This window comes from Hypomesus transpacificus, chromosome 25 (genome assembly GCF_021917145.1).
Source record: "Hypomesus transpacificus isolate Combined female chromosome 25, fHypTra1, whole genome shotgun sequence".
In the NCBI taxonomy this organism is placed as follows: Eukaryota; Metazoa; Chordata; class Actinopteri; order Osmeriformes; family Osmeridae; genus Hypomesus; species Hypomesus transpacificus.
In genome coordinates this window covers 3,603,894-3,621,415 of record NC_061084.1, presented here as the reverse complement: position 1 = coordinate 3,621,415, position 17,522 = coordinate 3,603,894, and the positions used below count along the sequence as shown (strand labels likewise).

The following is a 17,522-nucleotide window of genomic DNA, read 5'->3' as shown; positions in this document are numbered from 1 at the left end:
ACAAAAAAAGAAGCTTTTTATCATTCATTACTTAGTATATCTGAAAACAATGAGGTGGTAACAATATATATATATATAATAACATTTGTGAGAGGATTGTATGAAACAACTCACCTCTGGCGTTTCACTTCCGGGTGGCGTTTCACCTCTCGAATTAGCAAGTTAATGGGGCCAAAGACATCGTTGGTCTGAATACTTCTGACAATACTATTTAGCAGGGTCCTTGTCTCCTGGTGGTCTGTTGGGGCCAAGGTCCCCTTCTTTTCCCCTATAAAACAACAGCTGGAAATTGTAAACTTCATTGAAAACGGTTTTCTCATCAATTTATGTTTTTAGAGATTGAAATGATTTGATTTTTTATCTTACCAAAATGTAATATTAAGTAAGAATGTTACAAAATATGTATCAGGATTAGTACCACAGTATACAATTTCACACATTTATTTCCTTTAATTTACTTCATTCCCATAAATATTCAAAAATGTAAGCCTAGAAATATATATTCTTGTATTGCCTTCCCAAGGTTCTTCTTCAACTTCTCCTGGTTTCCCATATCTGTGAATCTTGATGTATTTAATGTTTGTGTGTCTACTCACACAGTGCTCTCCAGAGCTGGTAGAGTGGTTCCCCAGGTTCCTGGTGGAGGTTGATATTGTCCCACAACAGCTGCACAAATACTTGTTTACTGTCCTGAGACAGAGATGTCTGAGGGAGCTACAAAGAAGCATGGACAAATAAACATGCACGAACAAAAATCACACACACACAAAAAAACAAATACATTGTATCCATCCGACAGATCACAATTTGTCCACTATGACGGCCGTTCACAAAGGAGCTCTATTGTAAAATGTACAGTACCGCAGGGTTCTGTCCTAGGTCCTCTGCTATTTTCTTTACATGCTGTCACTAGGAAACTTAATTTGAAGTTTTGGAGAAAATCTTCAGTGCTATGCAGATGACACCCATCTATACATATCCCTAGAGTAGTGTTTCCCAACCCTGGTCCTCAGGGAATCCCATCCTGCCTATTTTAGATGTTCCCCTGCTCCAACACACCTGATTCAAATGAATGGGTCGTTATCCAGCTCTGCAGAAGCCTGCTTATGATCATTCATTTGAATTCATGGCAGAACAACAGCAAATTTTGTACTTCTCAGCTTGGATAAAACATACTGATCAAACTCTGGCCAGCTGGTCAAAAATGACAGTGGACCCATACCTCTCATTTGAATACCATATTAAGGTACTGAAACTGCATTTTTCCATGTACACAAAATCACTAAAATAAGAAATTTCCCCTAAAAGGATGATGTTTACATGCATTTGTTAGATCCCAATTGGACTACTGCAATGTATTATTCTCTGGCCTGCCAAGTACCTATATCAAACATGTTAGACTGTTGCAAAATTCAAAGGCAAGACTGCTTACTAGAACCAGAAAATACAACCATATAACATTTACTCTCGCGTCTCTACATTGGCTCCAAAACCAGAGCTCATTTCAAAGTCCTACTCCTAACCTACAAATCAATACACAGATTAGGACCGCTTTACCTCTCTGGTATCCTTGCACCCTATCACCCAATGAGAAAACTATGATCGCAAGATGCCGGTTATCTTCCCATAATCAACGGTTCCCATAATCAACAAAAAAACTGCTGGGGCAGGGAACTTTGAAACTCCCTGTTTCAAAGGAGGCTGACACCATTTCAAAGCTAGATTAAAAACCTTTATTTATGGCTGCTTAGATTAAACTGTAAACAAAAAAAAAACATACCATAGCATAACATGAAGCCTTTTGTCTCCAGATTAAATTGAAAGCATCTGTATTTAAGATAAAAATAACATAATGAGAGCGAGAGAAAGAACCAACCTGCACTCCATTGTTGCAGTGTTCAGAGGTGAGAATGAGGCCTGCCAGGTTACTTGGCAGATCCAAACGATGGAAATACCACACCAGATTCCAGAAAATTATAGGATGCTGACTCAGGAATTTTTGAGTGTAGATAACCTGATATACAAACACAAAGAATACATAAATGATTATAATTTCACCAAAATAACAGTTCAAGTCTAATAAATAATAATAATAATAGATACTAATAATAGATAATACTAATAGAGTTTGTGTTAAGTCCCATGACATGAACATTTCACTTTAGCAGGCTATTTAACATTAACATGAGTTCCCCTAGCCTGCCTTTGGTCCCCCAGTGGCTAGAAATGTTGATGGGTGTAAACCAAGCCCTGAGTATTCTTCTCCGCCTTTGAGGAAACGAAAGCTCAAACGCTCGGTTTTGAAAATGTTCCTCTTAGGTCGTCAAAAGAGGGAAGGTTACCTCCCCTTTCCCTGCTTTGCCCGCTCAGAGAATCTGGCCAATTTGCCATGAGAAACTGAGCGATATTGTTTTGTCCTCATGGCTTGCAAACGAACGAAGCATGTTCAGTGTTTGGATGTACAAATGAAAACCAAAGTATTTGTTTAGTTCTTTCATCCGAGCCTCTGAAGAACCAGTGTCTTAATTTTATTTCCTCTGGAAATCCGCCGACACAACTTACCAAAGTTGTGTACGTGTGCGCCAAACATTTCAGCGACGACTGTTTCCTCAACTTGGGCCAATACAAAGCCGTAGTCTGGATCAGTACCAACTCTCCTTGGTCCAGCTACAAACCTCGAACAAGTAAGTCAACTAACGCTATATCATTTTGTTGCTTTACTGTATAGCCTATGGCAAGGCCGTAATCATAATATATTATGGGGGGGACAAATCTGGTAAAAATTTCCCCCCCAATATATTAATATAAAAATACAAATATAAATGATGTATGCTTCGACAAGCAACCACGGACGCTGTCCAAAATTATCATAAATTTAATTAGTCATGTTTGACATACCAAGGTGAAATTTTGCACGGTACTTCAGAATGATGTCATCTTGAAGCCTATTAGGTTTCAAAAATCATCAGTCAAAGTTATATTTGATTTATTGACACAAAGATATTGAGGTAATGTGGACATTTACATGTCTATCCTATTCTCATTACCTTTCAGCCATTTTGCATTGCATTCCTTATTCCTTTTCAAACTATAGAAAGACATGTATTCTACACATGTATACCAAGACAATTGGACTTAAGGGTCAAGAAAAGAAGAGTTTTGAAGGTTGTCCCAAATTTGGACAGCACAAGAACAATTCATAAGTCGGATGTTATGGGTCCTTGACATTTATTTGTTCCCCAATTTGGAGTATTGGGGTGCAGGGTAAATCATGTAGACTTTCTCCTGTGTCAAGCGTCAGATTTGACCCAAATATAAACAGCTCTAATACAGTCATATTTTGACATATCTGTGATTGTGGTCTAAAGGTAATTGTGGTCAGAAAATGATTAAATTACATTTTCATGAAAATAGGAGAAACGGCAAACGAGCAGTTCGTTTTTTATGAAAATTCCAAATGGCCGACGTCTAAAATGGCGGCCCGGGACAAAGTGATATCTTTCGACTTGGTATGCCACGGAGAATCAGAAGAGATGCAAAAAAAGTATTTGTTTGCATTACCTGACCAGTATGTGGTGCTGTGCCGAAACTGTGCAACTACCGGCAAATCATGCTTGTGATGACATTTCCAAAGGTTTATCTCCATATGGTAAATGGTTGCAGAGTTACATATATAGTTACATCTATATATAAAGATAACATCGAAGCTGGCAATTTTGGAAAATCTGACTGCAGTGTTTTTACACCATATGTAGGCTACTGTGTTATGGAGTCAAAGAACTTGCTAAATTAATTAACTGTCTGTTAAATGTCAAATACAACTAAAAGAGAGTTCCAATCAAATTAGATTTGTTTTAAACCTAAAAGGCTACCATTTCCTAAACTGACATTCACCAACTCAGAGCACTGAGTTTCAACATCCATTTACACATTTAGTCTCTATGTTTTACTCTACTCTTAAAGCATAACTATGTTTAACTTAATGTCAGCACCTCTCTGTCATCAATTGAGTGGGGGGTTGGGGCTTTTTATCCAACAAATTACACCCCTGAACTTTTAAAACATCAATGGCCTACTACAATTGTAAATATCCTTTGGCCTCTTCTCCAATTGGTCCTTGATACAATATAATCTAAAATAGAATATTTTCTGCCCATTCTGCACAGTTTTTTGGGTTCCTCTATTCTGCATTACTACACTTTGAAACTTTAATTTAGGCTTATACTATAGCAGTTACAGATATACAACACAGATGACAGTGAATAAGAGATAATGGTGGTGGGATGGTGTTCCACTGTTCTGCTTCTCTTTTTCACCACTCCTATGAAACATTTCTGCGCACCACTGCTTTTGCCTCTTAGTGCCTGCTATGCTGTAAAAAAGACTATATGACTACAACAATAATGTTAAATGCAACTGGCCTTTCTAACAGTATAACTGGCCCCAGCTTGGCACCCCAATGGTCTAGAACCTCCCATAGCTGCATTGCAAATTAGCCTTTTCATTAGGCCCAGTGGCAGACTCATGCTGTTTGAGGTTGTCAATGCACTAACTCAGAGCACTGAGTTTCAACAACCATTAGTACATTTGTATTCTATTTTTTTACTTTACTCTTAATGCTAGACTATGTTTAAGTTATTGTCTGAAATTCTCTGTCACCAAATGTCTATGGAGGAACCCTCCCTCACCAAATTGATCGGTCATGCTATCTTAAAAGTCTAGTCCTTAGTTTATTGTGCCAAAGAAGATGATAAAATGACCAAGCTGTGTTTGGTTGATTCAACTTTATAGTTCTGAAGAAGACCTTCTGTTTCTTTTAACAGTAGAATTAGCTATGGCCAAACTAGCCACAGAATGGCTACTAATCTAGAATGGCTACTAGACCAAGGAGTGAAGGTGGGGGCTTGGTTAGCCCACAATGTCCTGACACGTTGTGTGTGCGTCTCCCAAACCTTGCTCGTGTGTCAAGGGCTCTGGCCCCTTGTGTGTGTGAGAATTTGGAGCACGTGCGCTGAGGAGCAGAGGGAGAGAGGATTTGGGAAAAAAGCTCAAGAAATTAGCCAAGCATGCATATTTGAAATATTCACAATAAATCTACTTTTCATGTTACATTCAACTTTTTTTCATATTTGTGTACTAAACATTCTCAAGAGTCTTCATATGAACTTGTGATTGAATCACAATCACTGAATTTTGAATCACTTTTGACCGGCAGATGTGAAAAGCATTATTTTAGCAATAGCGATAAATTTGATTTGCTTTATATCAATCATTTTTGGAGGTATGAAGTTGCCTTTGCACATGGTAACATGTTGTAGTGTCTTCAACCGATATACCAACTTTGGTGTTGATATCTCAAAGATTTGCTGAGATTTGACCAAACTTCCTGTTTGGTTGCTTTGTTGCAGATTTTGATCTGCAACAAAGCAATCTTTGTTGCTGTACCAGACAAACTGTTTTTCATTTACATTCAGTCATTTAGCAGATGCTCTTATCCAGAGCGACTTACAGTAAGTACAGGGACATTCCCAAGTAGGGTGAAGTGCCTTGCCCAAGGACACAGCGTCATTTGGCACGGTGGGGAATCGATCCAGCAATCTTCTGATTACTAGCACGACTCCCTCACCGCTCAGCCATCTGACTCCCTGAAAATCAATTATAAAAATGCTTCTTCAGCATTCCAAGTATTGTTCTTTGAATCTTTATTGTTGGAATGCTGCTTCAGCAACTATTGTTCTTTGAATCTTTATTCAACTTCTTCTACTTCTTAAAATTTTAAATTTTTTACAAAACCTAAACTATTTTTTAGTTGCTTTTTGATATCTATTCAACTTTTTTCAATATCACTGATTGTGTTTCATGAGTTTTTCAAAACCTGAGACGTGAGAGCCTAGAGTGCTGACTGAAACGCTTTAAGTGGAGGGGAGTTTCGAAATTTTCTTCAAAAAAGATTTCTAGTTTGTCAGCATTGCCACAATTTTCACTCTTCATGCTTCATTTTTGGATTTCTCAAGGGGGTTTTCGGCACTCCGCTTCGCGTCGTGCTTAACAACTCCCCTTACCTGTTCTAAAATCAGCGTAAACCACGGACTCGCGGGGCTTATTGCTTTTCTAAAACTGTTACTACAAATATTTGATATGGTTTAATCAATAAAAACAATTAGAAACAAAATAGTTTAATAATAAACCGTCATTCTTCCGCTACTACAAAGTATAGTTCCTACATAAATCGTTGCCACGGAACAGCCAGATGGACATCTTTGCGCAGTAATATGGAATGTTAAAGAATGTTATGAGGACAACCTGTGAGGTTATGCTGGATTTTACAATGGCATGGAATTCGATATAGCCAATCACAATCAAGGATGGGAACAACCAGTTTTAGAAAGCTAATTTTGTACTGGTTGTAGACAGTTGTCTGTGGATTCCAACAGACTTACACATTTGTTCAGAGACCCACGAAAGCGAGACAAAGTCCAACTCTCGCCCGATAGAGACCAATGCAAATCTGGTGACAAATTTGTCAAAGAAAGCAAAAAGAACACGATTTTGAAACTGCCGGTAGAGTCGTATTTCTGACCGCACAGATATATAATGGACATATCTGGTCTCGAGTCTCGGAAAATATCCTTATTTTTTGGATTGGACGTGTAGTTTTGCGTCTTGGTTCACTTGTTTGAGGTGTGGATTCTAGCTACATTTCTGTTATTCTCTGTCCTCAGTGCGTTAGCAATCAATAGCTGCACCATCACCTTGGCAACGACAGACACGCACCACTCAGTCTCTCACACAGGTGATTGGTATTAGCTGATTAGTGGAGTCACAAGACAGTTTGATAGTATTTCAACCTGATACAATTTACAAGAGGTGACTCTGCAGGTGCTGCTACTATCTCTTTTACTACTATTGCTAATGGAACTGTTTTATTCTACTATGCCACTGAGTGCGTTTACTTGACCATGAGAAACCCGATTACTAGCAATTGCCGGTTTATGCCAATAATACGATTACTCCGTTTACATGTGTAAATAGTTATGCGATTACTCAATAAACGCATGTACATGATTCTTTTTATTAGTCGTTGTATGCTCCACGGACAACTTGCACCACCATCATCCTTCTGCAACAACGTGTCGCCATGTCTTTCTGTATCGGCCCTATTGCTGTATGTTCATTCAATCTACACATTGAATCCTACTGGGCCAGATAGCTACAAACTTATGCTCGGCGTCTAGCTGGCTACTTGTTACCAAGTAACAACTTTGTTACACGAGCATACTAGCGCCACAAACACACATTAAACACAGTTATCCTTTCTCTGTGTTAACAACTAGGCTATTTTAGGTAGACTAAATTAAATCATACGCACTGTGACTTTAAAACAAGTGGCAGACATGCGCAGTTTCCAAAAATTGGAAGCAACCTCCTGGAAATGAGTTTCTGCAATTTGGGACGTCTGTTAATAGCCTGGCTGCCTCCAACAGAGCGGTTTCAGACTCATATTCTGACTAGAATTATGAGTATGACAACGTCAGGCTAGTCTGTTAACCCAACTTTGGAAATCAAACACAAATTGCTACGATCGGCGTATTAGTATGCATGTAAACACACTCACTGTATCTGCTACTGCTATTACTATCCCAAATATAATTTCAGCTGTTAAAACTAGAATATTCTTGTTACGACAAGCCTACTTCTTCTGTTTAACAGTTCAGCTTTTCCCACATTGTATTTAAGCTTTTAGCTTTGTTAGATGATGCAGTTCAGCTTCCACCCTCCTTCTTTTGCGTGACTCACACATTTTCTTTTATCATTTCAATATTCAGCAGGTATTTTCAGCAATAAAAAAAATAAATCAGCTTTCAGCAGTCCAATGCATTTTCTGCAGAAAATCCACTTTCTAGTTATCTGTCATCTCTGAAGTACTTGTTCAACCTCCATATCATCTATTCTAGTCAAATTGTAAATGCTGTGGTAAGCTACAATCATGCAAATGTATTATGGATAATGTGGCCTTCATTTGTCTGCTGTTTCCTACGTTATAAATTGCTTATGTTACGCTGATCAAAATGTACTGTTATGTTGATCAAAATGTACTATATTGGTTCTCTGCTTAACTGTCCTACCACCACAAACATCTCAACGTGTAGTTCATAACAAAAGTCCTTACATGCACAACGGTTGAAGCATCTGCAAAGTCCCCCTGCTCAAGAAAGTACATGTACAGGCCCGTCTGATGTGATTGTCAAAGTATTTGTCCACTTTGTAAAAGATATGACTATACCTCTTGTGATTAACTTGTGAACGATGACAAGCCGGAATCAAAACAAGCTGAACTGAAATTGAAGTAACAAGGCTATTTTTTAAATGTAAGGCAGGGGTCGGTGAGTAACTCGGGCCGCGGGCCAGTATTCTAACTCGCCACTAGATGGCAAGCCAGAGTCTGGGTTACTGCCTATAGACGCTGCGATAGGTGCCCTTGCGATATGTGCACTCGCAACAACTAGGCCTACATGGAAAATGGGTATGTCTACTACAAATAACTACTGATAATAAATCATGTGAATGAGCCCATTGGTGGTCTGTTTGAATAATTTCATTATTTTAACGAACTGTCTCTACATGGTCGTCTCTCTCTCAACATGGTCGTCACTGTCATCCCAACGTGGTGGGTCGTCATGGTTGGTGCACATAAATACTGTCTCACCCAGTGAGAATATGAATACTAGGACCTAGTCAAGGTTTTTATGTGAGGTGAAATCGGAACTTCACATTAATGCGAGCGCGTAGAGCGTGCGACCGAAAATGTTTGCATTAATTTCAGTGCAAAATAGTTTTTTAAGCTTTATGTAGCCTAGCCTACTGTAAAAATTATGTTGGATTCGTATTCTTATATTTTCCGGATATCACAACCCAAATGTTTACCTGAAAGACTCAGGGCTTTTGAGATTTTTTCCCCCCACCCTTATATTTATGAAGTGACAAATCTTTCTTTTTTACCTGGCTTTTTCAGTTCCTCCTGGGATATTTTTCCTTTCCATTTTATTCTTTTCGCATCAGCTTAATATAGCTAACCTCCTCCACAACAATAAATGATTGTTTAGGGTTGTTTCCATAGCAACAACTTGGTGCACGTACCTTGTGTTTGAGAAAGCGAGCATGCGCGACAACTGAAAACAGCACTTTTTAATAAACGTGCGCTTAATTAGATTAAAACCTCATGTAGCCTATTTGCTTACTTATCAGTCACAGAGTAACTTAAACTTAAGACATATCCTTTTATTTGGTGTGTGAAAAAACTAAGAGAAAGCAGGCGATCTTCTGGCCCAATTTATGAGCGGGCAGAGCGGCCCACTGTGTGAATTCTCCCTATTCTCCCAATGGGCCTGAAAACTATTTATTAACAAGCAATATTTTGGGGGGTGCTATTGGGGTGCTTTGGTCTTTCTTGGGGGTGCTGAAGCACCTGCTAGCCCCACCCTAACGCCACCCATGATTACTAGCCATAACTGTAGCTTTCTTCTCAGGCGATCTGTCAGCCGTGAAGTGTAGCGATCATATGTCTATGGTAGCGATGACATGGCGAAAAAATACTTCCAAAAAGTCAATGACACCATGCGCAGGTTCCGGTCTCAAAATAAAAGTCGACGGGGAAAAAAACTATACAAAACAAATATTATCTGAAAAATTATCTGACGGGCCAAATAAAATCGCTGGAGGGCCACTATTGGCCCGCTGGCCGCCTGTTGCCGACCCCTGATGTAAGGAGTACAAAGTACAGATAATTGCGTGAAAATGTAAGGAGTAGAAGTAGAAAGAATAATTACTTCAGTTAAGTATAGATACCCAAATTTCTACTTAAGTAAGGTATTTGTACTTAATTACTTGACACCTCTGCGTTTAGATATCCATCCATTACCATCCGCTTATTCAATCAGGTCATGGTGGCAGCAGGCTAAGCAGGATGTTCCAGGTGTCCCTCTCCCCAGCAACGCTTTCCAGGCATTTCCAGGCCAGATGAGATATATTATGCCTCCAGCGAGTTATAGGTCTTCCCCGGGGTCACCACCCAGTTGGATGTGCCCAGAATACCTCCAAAGGAAGGCGCCCAGGAGGCATCCTAGTCAGATGCGAAGTAGCAGCGGCTCTACTCCAAACTTCTTCCGGATGTCCGAAATCCTCACCCTCTCTAAGGCTGAGCCAACGGAGGAAATTCATTTTGGCCGCTTGTATCTGAGATCTTGTTCTTTTGGCCACTACCCAAAGCTCATGACCATAGGCAAGGTTTGAACATAGATCGATTGGTAAATCAAAGCTCTGCTTTCCAGCTCAGCTTAAACTTATTTTCTTGGGGCAGCAACCCACTCCCAACCCGGAGGCAGCAGTCCACCATTTTCATGCAGATAACCATGGCGTCAGACTTAGTGGTGCTGACCCTCATCCCAGCCACTTCACACTCAGCTGCAAACTGTCCGTGTCTGAGTAGAGTTTGCTTCGCTTATAACATAATGTTCACTGTCTATTAACTGTCCTTATAATTGTTGATAGGCTGCCAACTTGAATAATAAAATGCAAATTATATTGAGTGACTTGTTCAACACAAAAATCTTTGTAATATGCACATAGCACATGTGTGCGTACAAAAGTGGGCGCCACAGCGAACATTCCAATTGAATATTTTCTGATATGAATTGCGACAAACACTTTAGTATGGCTTCATACTAAAGGCTTCTACTAATTACAAGGCTAGCAGGTAACATTAGCATGGTTGTGGCATTGCTAGTGTAATTCTAGGTAATTTTGCATAATTTATTGTAGGGTGTGCTTGCGTTGGTTGCAGGTGGGTCCGTTTTCCCATCTAGTGATATTTTCAAGAATTTAGCCCACTCATAACGCATAATTCATTAAGAACACCCTTTGAAACAAGAAACCCCCTTGAAACAAGCTACTGTAACAACGTTGTCACTGGCAGTATTTCAGATGGAATTGCGATTCAAATAGTAGTAACACAACCAAATACATAAACACGCTGCAAATATAGAAACGCGCTGCAAAAAGGAAAACACGCAAAACCCGAAGACAAATGCAAACAGAAAAATGCTGCATCCAGATAACACAACGGAAGTGCTCCAAGCCAGTGGGAGCGCTAAGTAGAAGAGTGTGATTTTAGAACCAGAGGGCAGATGAGAAGTTTGTTTTGAATAGGACCAAAATCGAAGTAAAGAGGCGACATAAAAAGATTAGAATTCATTTTTACATGTGCCCCTCCTCTTTGACAGTTTTTCAGAAGACTTACTTCGATGTTGATCCAAACTTTTCATATGCTCTCTCTTTCTCTCTCGCTCCATGGGGCCGAAAATCAAGATGTTCCACTTGGCTCTCCCTTTAGAGGCCTGGAAACTTCCGTTGTGAAAACTGGATGCAGCATTTTTGGTTTGCGTGCTTTCGTTTTTGCAACGCGTATTTGCAGCGTGTTTATGTATTTGGTTGTGTTGTGTGTATTTACAGCGTGTTCGCTGAATGCTGCACATGCGTTGTCAAATTAATGAAGATGTTTTGTTAATTTGCTTGTGTTTTGTCTATGCATGTGTTTTCTTAGTTTGCAGTGCGTTTGCACATGTCGGCCACTGGTGCTGTTCGCCCTGTCGGGGCTTATTTTCCCGATAATGACCGGCGTTCTATACATATATGTTGTGCACCTTCCTGCCAAAGCAAATTCCTTGTCTGTGCAAACTTTCATGGCGAATAAATCCCTTTCTGATTCGGCTACTTGCCAACAAAAATAACTTAACAAAGTGCGTCTTTTTACATTGTATTTGTTGCCATTCGTATTGTTCATCAGCAGAGAAATGGTTCGTCAAAGACCTTGAACTTCATAGACGTTGAACATTCTTTAGGCTTCAAATCAGCTGACGTCGCTAAGCAATAGAGTACGCTGGGGTTGAAAAGTTACCTGACTACTTGCGGAGTGCTACGAAAGACGTGAATCCGAGGCAAAAAGGCCACTTCCCTTGAAAGCGGTCAAATAGGCATAGCAACGGTCAAATATGAGAGGGAAGCCCCATTCAAGTGAATGGCGCATTCTACAGCATTAAGAACAGCCGTGTAATAAGTTTAGCCATAGCTGTGGCATTGAAGACAGTACTATAGCCGACTACTACACACTGCCAGTGGCAGTGGGCGAGCCAAGTCTGTGACTCAGAGGCTAACGTCAAAACAAGACGCAGTCTCACTGAAATTCCAAGTTTTACACAAATAACAAAAATATGCTGACCCGCTGGCTGTTTTCACAATCGCCATATCTTTAAAACTCTGCTCTCCATTTGGATGTAGAATTGACCCTGGTACGAAATTAAGAAAATACTCATCAGACGCAGATCGACAACACTGTTGTCGACACTCTTTGACAACACTGTTGTTGCTGCCGCAATCGTCAATGGAGGCTGACGGGGCTCTCACGTAGCAAACAAATCAAAGTTTTACAGCAACCTACATTAAAATCTCACCACCTGGCTGTCTTTACAATAGTTATATCGTCATAAAATTTCCCTCTCAGTTTTTTTGTGGAAAATTGAAGTATAAAAATAGCAACAAAAATACTATTATGACGTTTTGTAGCATGGCTGCCGCCTAAAAGACTAGGCGGTCTCACGGGAAACCCGCACTCGCTCAAATTACAAAGACTTTGACGACCTAAATCAAACATCCGAGATTTCAGCTTCACTTAAACGCTTTCTCAACAAAGCCAAATGGTTGGGATTTTTTGGGGTGGTATTTTTCACTCGTAATCAAAGCTCCCATTTGTGTGCTAGAACGTCTCTATCACGTTGTATCCATGGACGTTGTATCCATGCATCATTGTTAACGTGTGTTTACGTGGTGACGTAGCTAGCACAGATTACCCTTCGTCGACTAAAGGCACTTTGTCGCCACAAAAACGTTGTAACCTCCTAAACTGTGCAACGGAACGTAAATCCGAATAGAAGCAACGCAATCGCCACCAAGACGAAACTTTTGACACCACCGTTGTCTATGTAGTCCAAATATTGACTGAGCCTTAGGTGCGCGAATATAAACAAAAACAATTATAATATATATGTGAGATAACAATGGTTTGTGCTCGCCGACGGCAAGCACACCCGAACTATTATTATTATAGGGCCGTGGGTTTGGAGAACCGGACCATGGCAGAAATTAAGAAGAAATGGTCCGATGTAAATCCCGAAATAAAGAAACGAGTGGTGTCGCATCGTAACATTTCCTGATTGATTTTGTTGTTTGTTTGACACTCTCAAGTTTAAGTTAAGTTATTAAGTGGTGGCGGATTAAACATTACCATTTCAGTGTTCTCTGTGTATTTTCTGTATATCCGGCAAAGTGGGACATCCCGGAGTCGCAGAATTAGGGGGTGAATCCGGCGACTCAAAACGAGGGTTGGAGGAAACCGAAAAAACCGAACACAAAAAAAATACACTGCCTACATAGCTTCTCCGACCCCCAAAAAATGCTTGTACATCAGGACAATGTATATTTTCATTTCAGAACATGCACCGCATGGGTGTAAAACGTTAAAGCAGCAATTATCCATCGGATTAAAACGCACTGGATGAGACAACAGTCCATCATGTGACCATGACCATGTAAACAGCACAGGCAACTTGTGGGACTTATTTGAAAAAGTTAAGCAAATGTTGTTGTATTTTTGACATTTTTGCAGAGGGAAACAAGGCTAATAGCTAACCTACTCAACCAGCACAAGCGCAAGTGTCACAACCTGAAAATTCACCTCAAAACGCATCGAAAATGCAAACACAAGATTTTTGTGGAAGTTCAATGGGGAATAAAAACAAACAAGACGTATGACAACATTAAACACTACACTAACAGTAATTTTTCATTTAGGCAAATCTTTATCCATAGTGACAAAGGTGCCGTATCCAATAAAAACGGTTCCGGAATAGCCCTGGTTAGTAGGGGTGCAACAATTCAACAAGCCCACGGTTTGGTTCGTTTTTTTGGGTCACGGTTTCGAATAATGCCCACAGATGAGTAATCTTAATAGTTGTATCATCTGGACGTATTGGAACCTACGCATTTCTTTATTGATCATGTGCAGACTGACATTAGACCACGGATTTGGTATGGTAATGTTAAAATATAATTATTAAACAGTATCCTTTATTCAAAGACAAAGAAGAGGGGATTAACCCTGTTATTGACAGTACTACCAGCTGACTACATGATACACCATCATGGATTTATTATTTGCATTTACATATCAACATATTTCATGGAAACATAAATCCAGCGGTGGATATAACAGATTGATATCACGGAACTGACTATTTTCATGATTGCATGGATGTTATTAAATCTACATCCAGTGTAAGGACAGAGTTGGAACAAAACAGTTTTGGAACATAGTGATTGTATCCTATTTTGAGATGGTTCAGCTGTGCGCCCAAATGATAAAACTATTATTTCAGGATATTTCATAGTGGATAATTTAGGTAATTGTAACAAAGCCCATAGATCACGCGTTTCTTTTATTTAAGCTGCACATGATAGAATCAAACAGTTTATATAGCTCCAGTAGGAAGTGTTTAATGGAACATGTTATTTCTCGTTTTGAGAAATAACATGTATACCAAATGCGATACACTAAGAATACCAAATGCGATACACTCTTACAATGGAACTTCTTTTACATCTAGAGTAACCAAACTATTGACAGCTGCATTAGGAATTAATCGGACATGTCATATTTCTTATAACCCTCAAAGCACAAGTGGAAAGAACAAATAGGACCATTAAAGAAAAACTGGTGAAATTACATCAGACTAAACAGACAACTTGGATAAATGCCCTTCTACAGATGACTATGTATCAGAGCTATGGCTAATTCAGATACTGGATTGGCCCCCCATGAAGTTTTAATGGATAGATATTTTTCTTCTAGGTGCTCATGGACAAGACACCAGCAAAAGATTAACCTTGTTATAGGAGACTCAACAAAATTATGGGAAGCAGTTATGATTTTTTGTGTCTGAAAATAATCAACCCGTAACAGATTCTCTTCCCACTCCAGGCAATCCAGGAGTATTGATAAGTTTTAAGACGGGTGATTGTGTTTTAGTATGCAGTTTGAAAACAGTGGCTCAGAAGGATCAGCCAAGGTCCAACTCAGGTTATTTTGGTGACCAGAACGGCTGTTAAGGTGAAAAGCCAACCACAATGGATCCATGCATCTCGACTACGAAAAGCACCTCCTATAGCAGATGCAGTATAGGATTTATGGAATGAAGTAGACAGAACATCAAAGGATGGTTAATATTTCACACCCAAGCATAAATATTTAATTATCTTGAGTTTGGATATGGTGTTCTGGTTGCTCTTTCTGTTTCACGATATATAGCAGTGGAGACATTGGTGATGATACCGAGCAGTGAGCACCATGAGACCAGAAAAAAAAGATGGGGGATACTCCACAGAGAACTGGAATCAAGTTAGTGGTCGTGCGGAGCATCATCTCTCTTCTAGCGTTGATTACGGTCAATTATGCGGTAATGCTTGAACACCCTACTAATTTGGATGATTTATGGAATAATACCAAGGCAGGGATAGTGCTTTAAGAGGAATTCATTAAACATTCTAACTCTGATCATGTTCGTACACATGTACAAAGTAACTTTCCACCACCTGCAAGTATTCTTGAAGTTAAAGTACAGAATCATATTCCTATGAATGAATCAGACATTTGCTTAAGTTACCCGTTAATGACAACAGGGAGGTGTTTGTGCTATTGTGGGAATATTGTGGGTGCTTCCGTCCGAGTTTGAAGGTCTTGGTAATTTGTCTAAAGCTATTGACAATATTAGAAACATACAGAAGAATACTATTAGAACTAATCGAGATGCCAGAGTGTTAGGAGGATATTATAAGAATCAGAGCTTGGATGTCGTAGCTAACATGTTCAAAGAAAATACTCTACTGACATAGATCATGAGTTGCTTTTTCAGAATATTTTGTGCGCTAATGGTGAAATCTTTACAGTCCATTACCAACATTCGAGTCATAACCACAGGCACAACCACAATGGAGATTAGGATAGGTAGTGTTGCATGCCATGCAATGTCTAATTATGAGTGCAAACTGAGTTGAACAGATGGAGAAGGAGAAGTAAAGAAGGAGAGGAGAAGGAGATGAGACATCCTCTTTCTTGAAACTTCATGCATCATTGATAAATGTGATGGGAATTCAAATTTTTCCAGATTGATTTACAGGGCGCAGGCTTATCAGACATTTGTATAGAGATTTCACGTGTTGCAAATCGATTAAAATCAATTACAGATATAGAAAGAGGAGGGAACTGATATGCAGATTTTCTATACATATGTGAGTTGTCTCTTGCTGTGGTCAAGAGGTCACGCAGCAGGTCTCGGACAATACACATATAGATCGAGGAATGTGCTACTTTCACCTTTGGAAAGAGCAACATGCAGAAAATAGTACAAACGATGAGTGATGACCACATCACCTGTGTGTTGTTTTCCCTGTGCATTAAGTTGTGGAATGTGTACCGTTGAAGGACATGTTTTGGTGTTAACTATATTTGTATGTTCCAGCTCATGCATATAATGTCCATCTGAGAGACATGTTTCTCACTCATGCCTATCACTCTGTTGTGGACTGATGGTGTGATCTGAGCTCAATAGCTAATAAACAAAGTCAACTCTTTTTCATTGTGGTGCGTTCCTAGGCCCATCCTCCAAAAGAAAATCATCTAACAATATTTAAATTTCAGAACATGCACTGCATGGGTGTGAAACGTTTTTACAAGCAGCAATTATCCATCGGATTAAATTAACCCAAAAATGCCCTGGATGAGACAAACAGTCGATCATGTGACCATGACCATGTAAACAGCACAGGCTACTTGTGGGACTTGTTTGAAAAAGGTAAGCACATTTTGGTCTTTTTGACATTTTTTCCCTTGAGGGAAACAAGGCTAACAGCTAGCCTACTCAACCAGCAGAAGCGCAAGTGTCACTTGAAGGGCCTCCCCCTCTGTCTTAACCAGAAAATTCACCTCAAAACGCATCGAAAATGCTAACAAGATTTTTGTGAAACTTCAATGGAGGATGAAGATTAACAAGACAGAAAAACACAAACAGTATATATTTTTTTTCATTTAGGCAAATAATTTTACATAGTGACAAAGGTGCCTTATCCAATAAAAAAGGTTCTGGAATAGCCCTGGTTAGCATACTTTACATGTGCCTGGCTTCGTATGATTTGCCTCTCTTCAGCAGTGTTGCCAACTCCTCAGTAATTGAAAGTAGTGGTGCTGCGCGAGGCTATAGTGAGACTGAATGCCTGTGAATGCTTTGGGACGCGGCAGAGCTCACGGCAGCACCCGCTGCTCGTTGAGGACAGTACTGCGATCCGTGCTTTCATGTCAGAGTCTCTTAAAACACCAGCAAGTCTCCAACAACATTGAAGTCACCAGGAGGGTTTAGAAA

The 17,522-nt window shown here is 39.6% G+C and overlaps 1 protein-coding gene across 7 annotated transcripts in view; it reads right to left on the bottom strand.

Moving 5' to 3' along the window:
* The window catches only part of dennd4c (DENN/MADD domain containing 4C), a 186,643-nt gene that overhangs the window by 2,736 nt on the left and 166,385 nt on the right, over window positions 1-17,522 (bottom strand). For all 7 annotated transcript variants that reach the window (XM_047048963.1, XM_047048965.1, XM_047048961.1 and 4 more), the window contains 3 exons: window positions 1,877-2,014; window positions 597-714; window positions 115-268 (listed from right to left, as the gene is read on the bottom strand). In XM_047048963.1, the coding sequence (XP_046904919.1) occupies window positions 115-268; window positions 597-714; window positions 1,877-2,014 (410 nt within the window). The remainder of the gene's footprint in view (window positions 1-114; window positions 269-596; window positions 715-1,876; window positions 2,015-17,522) is intronic.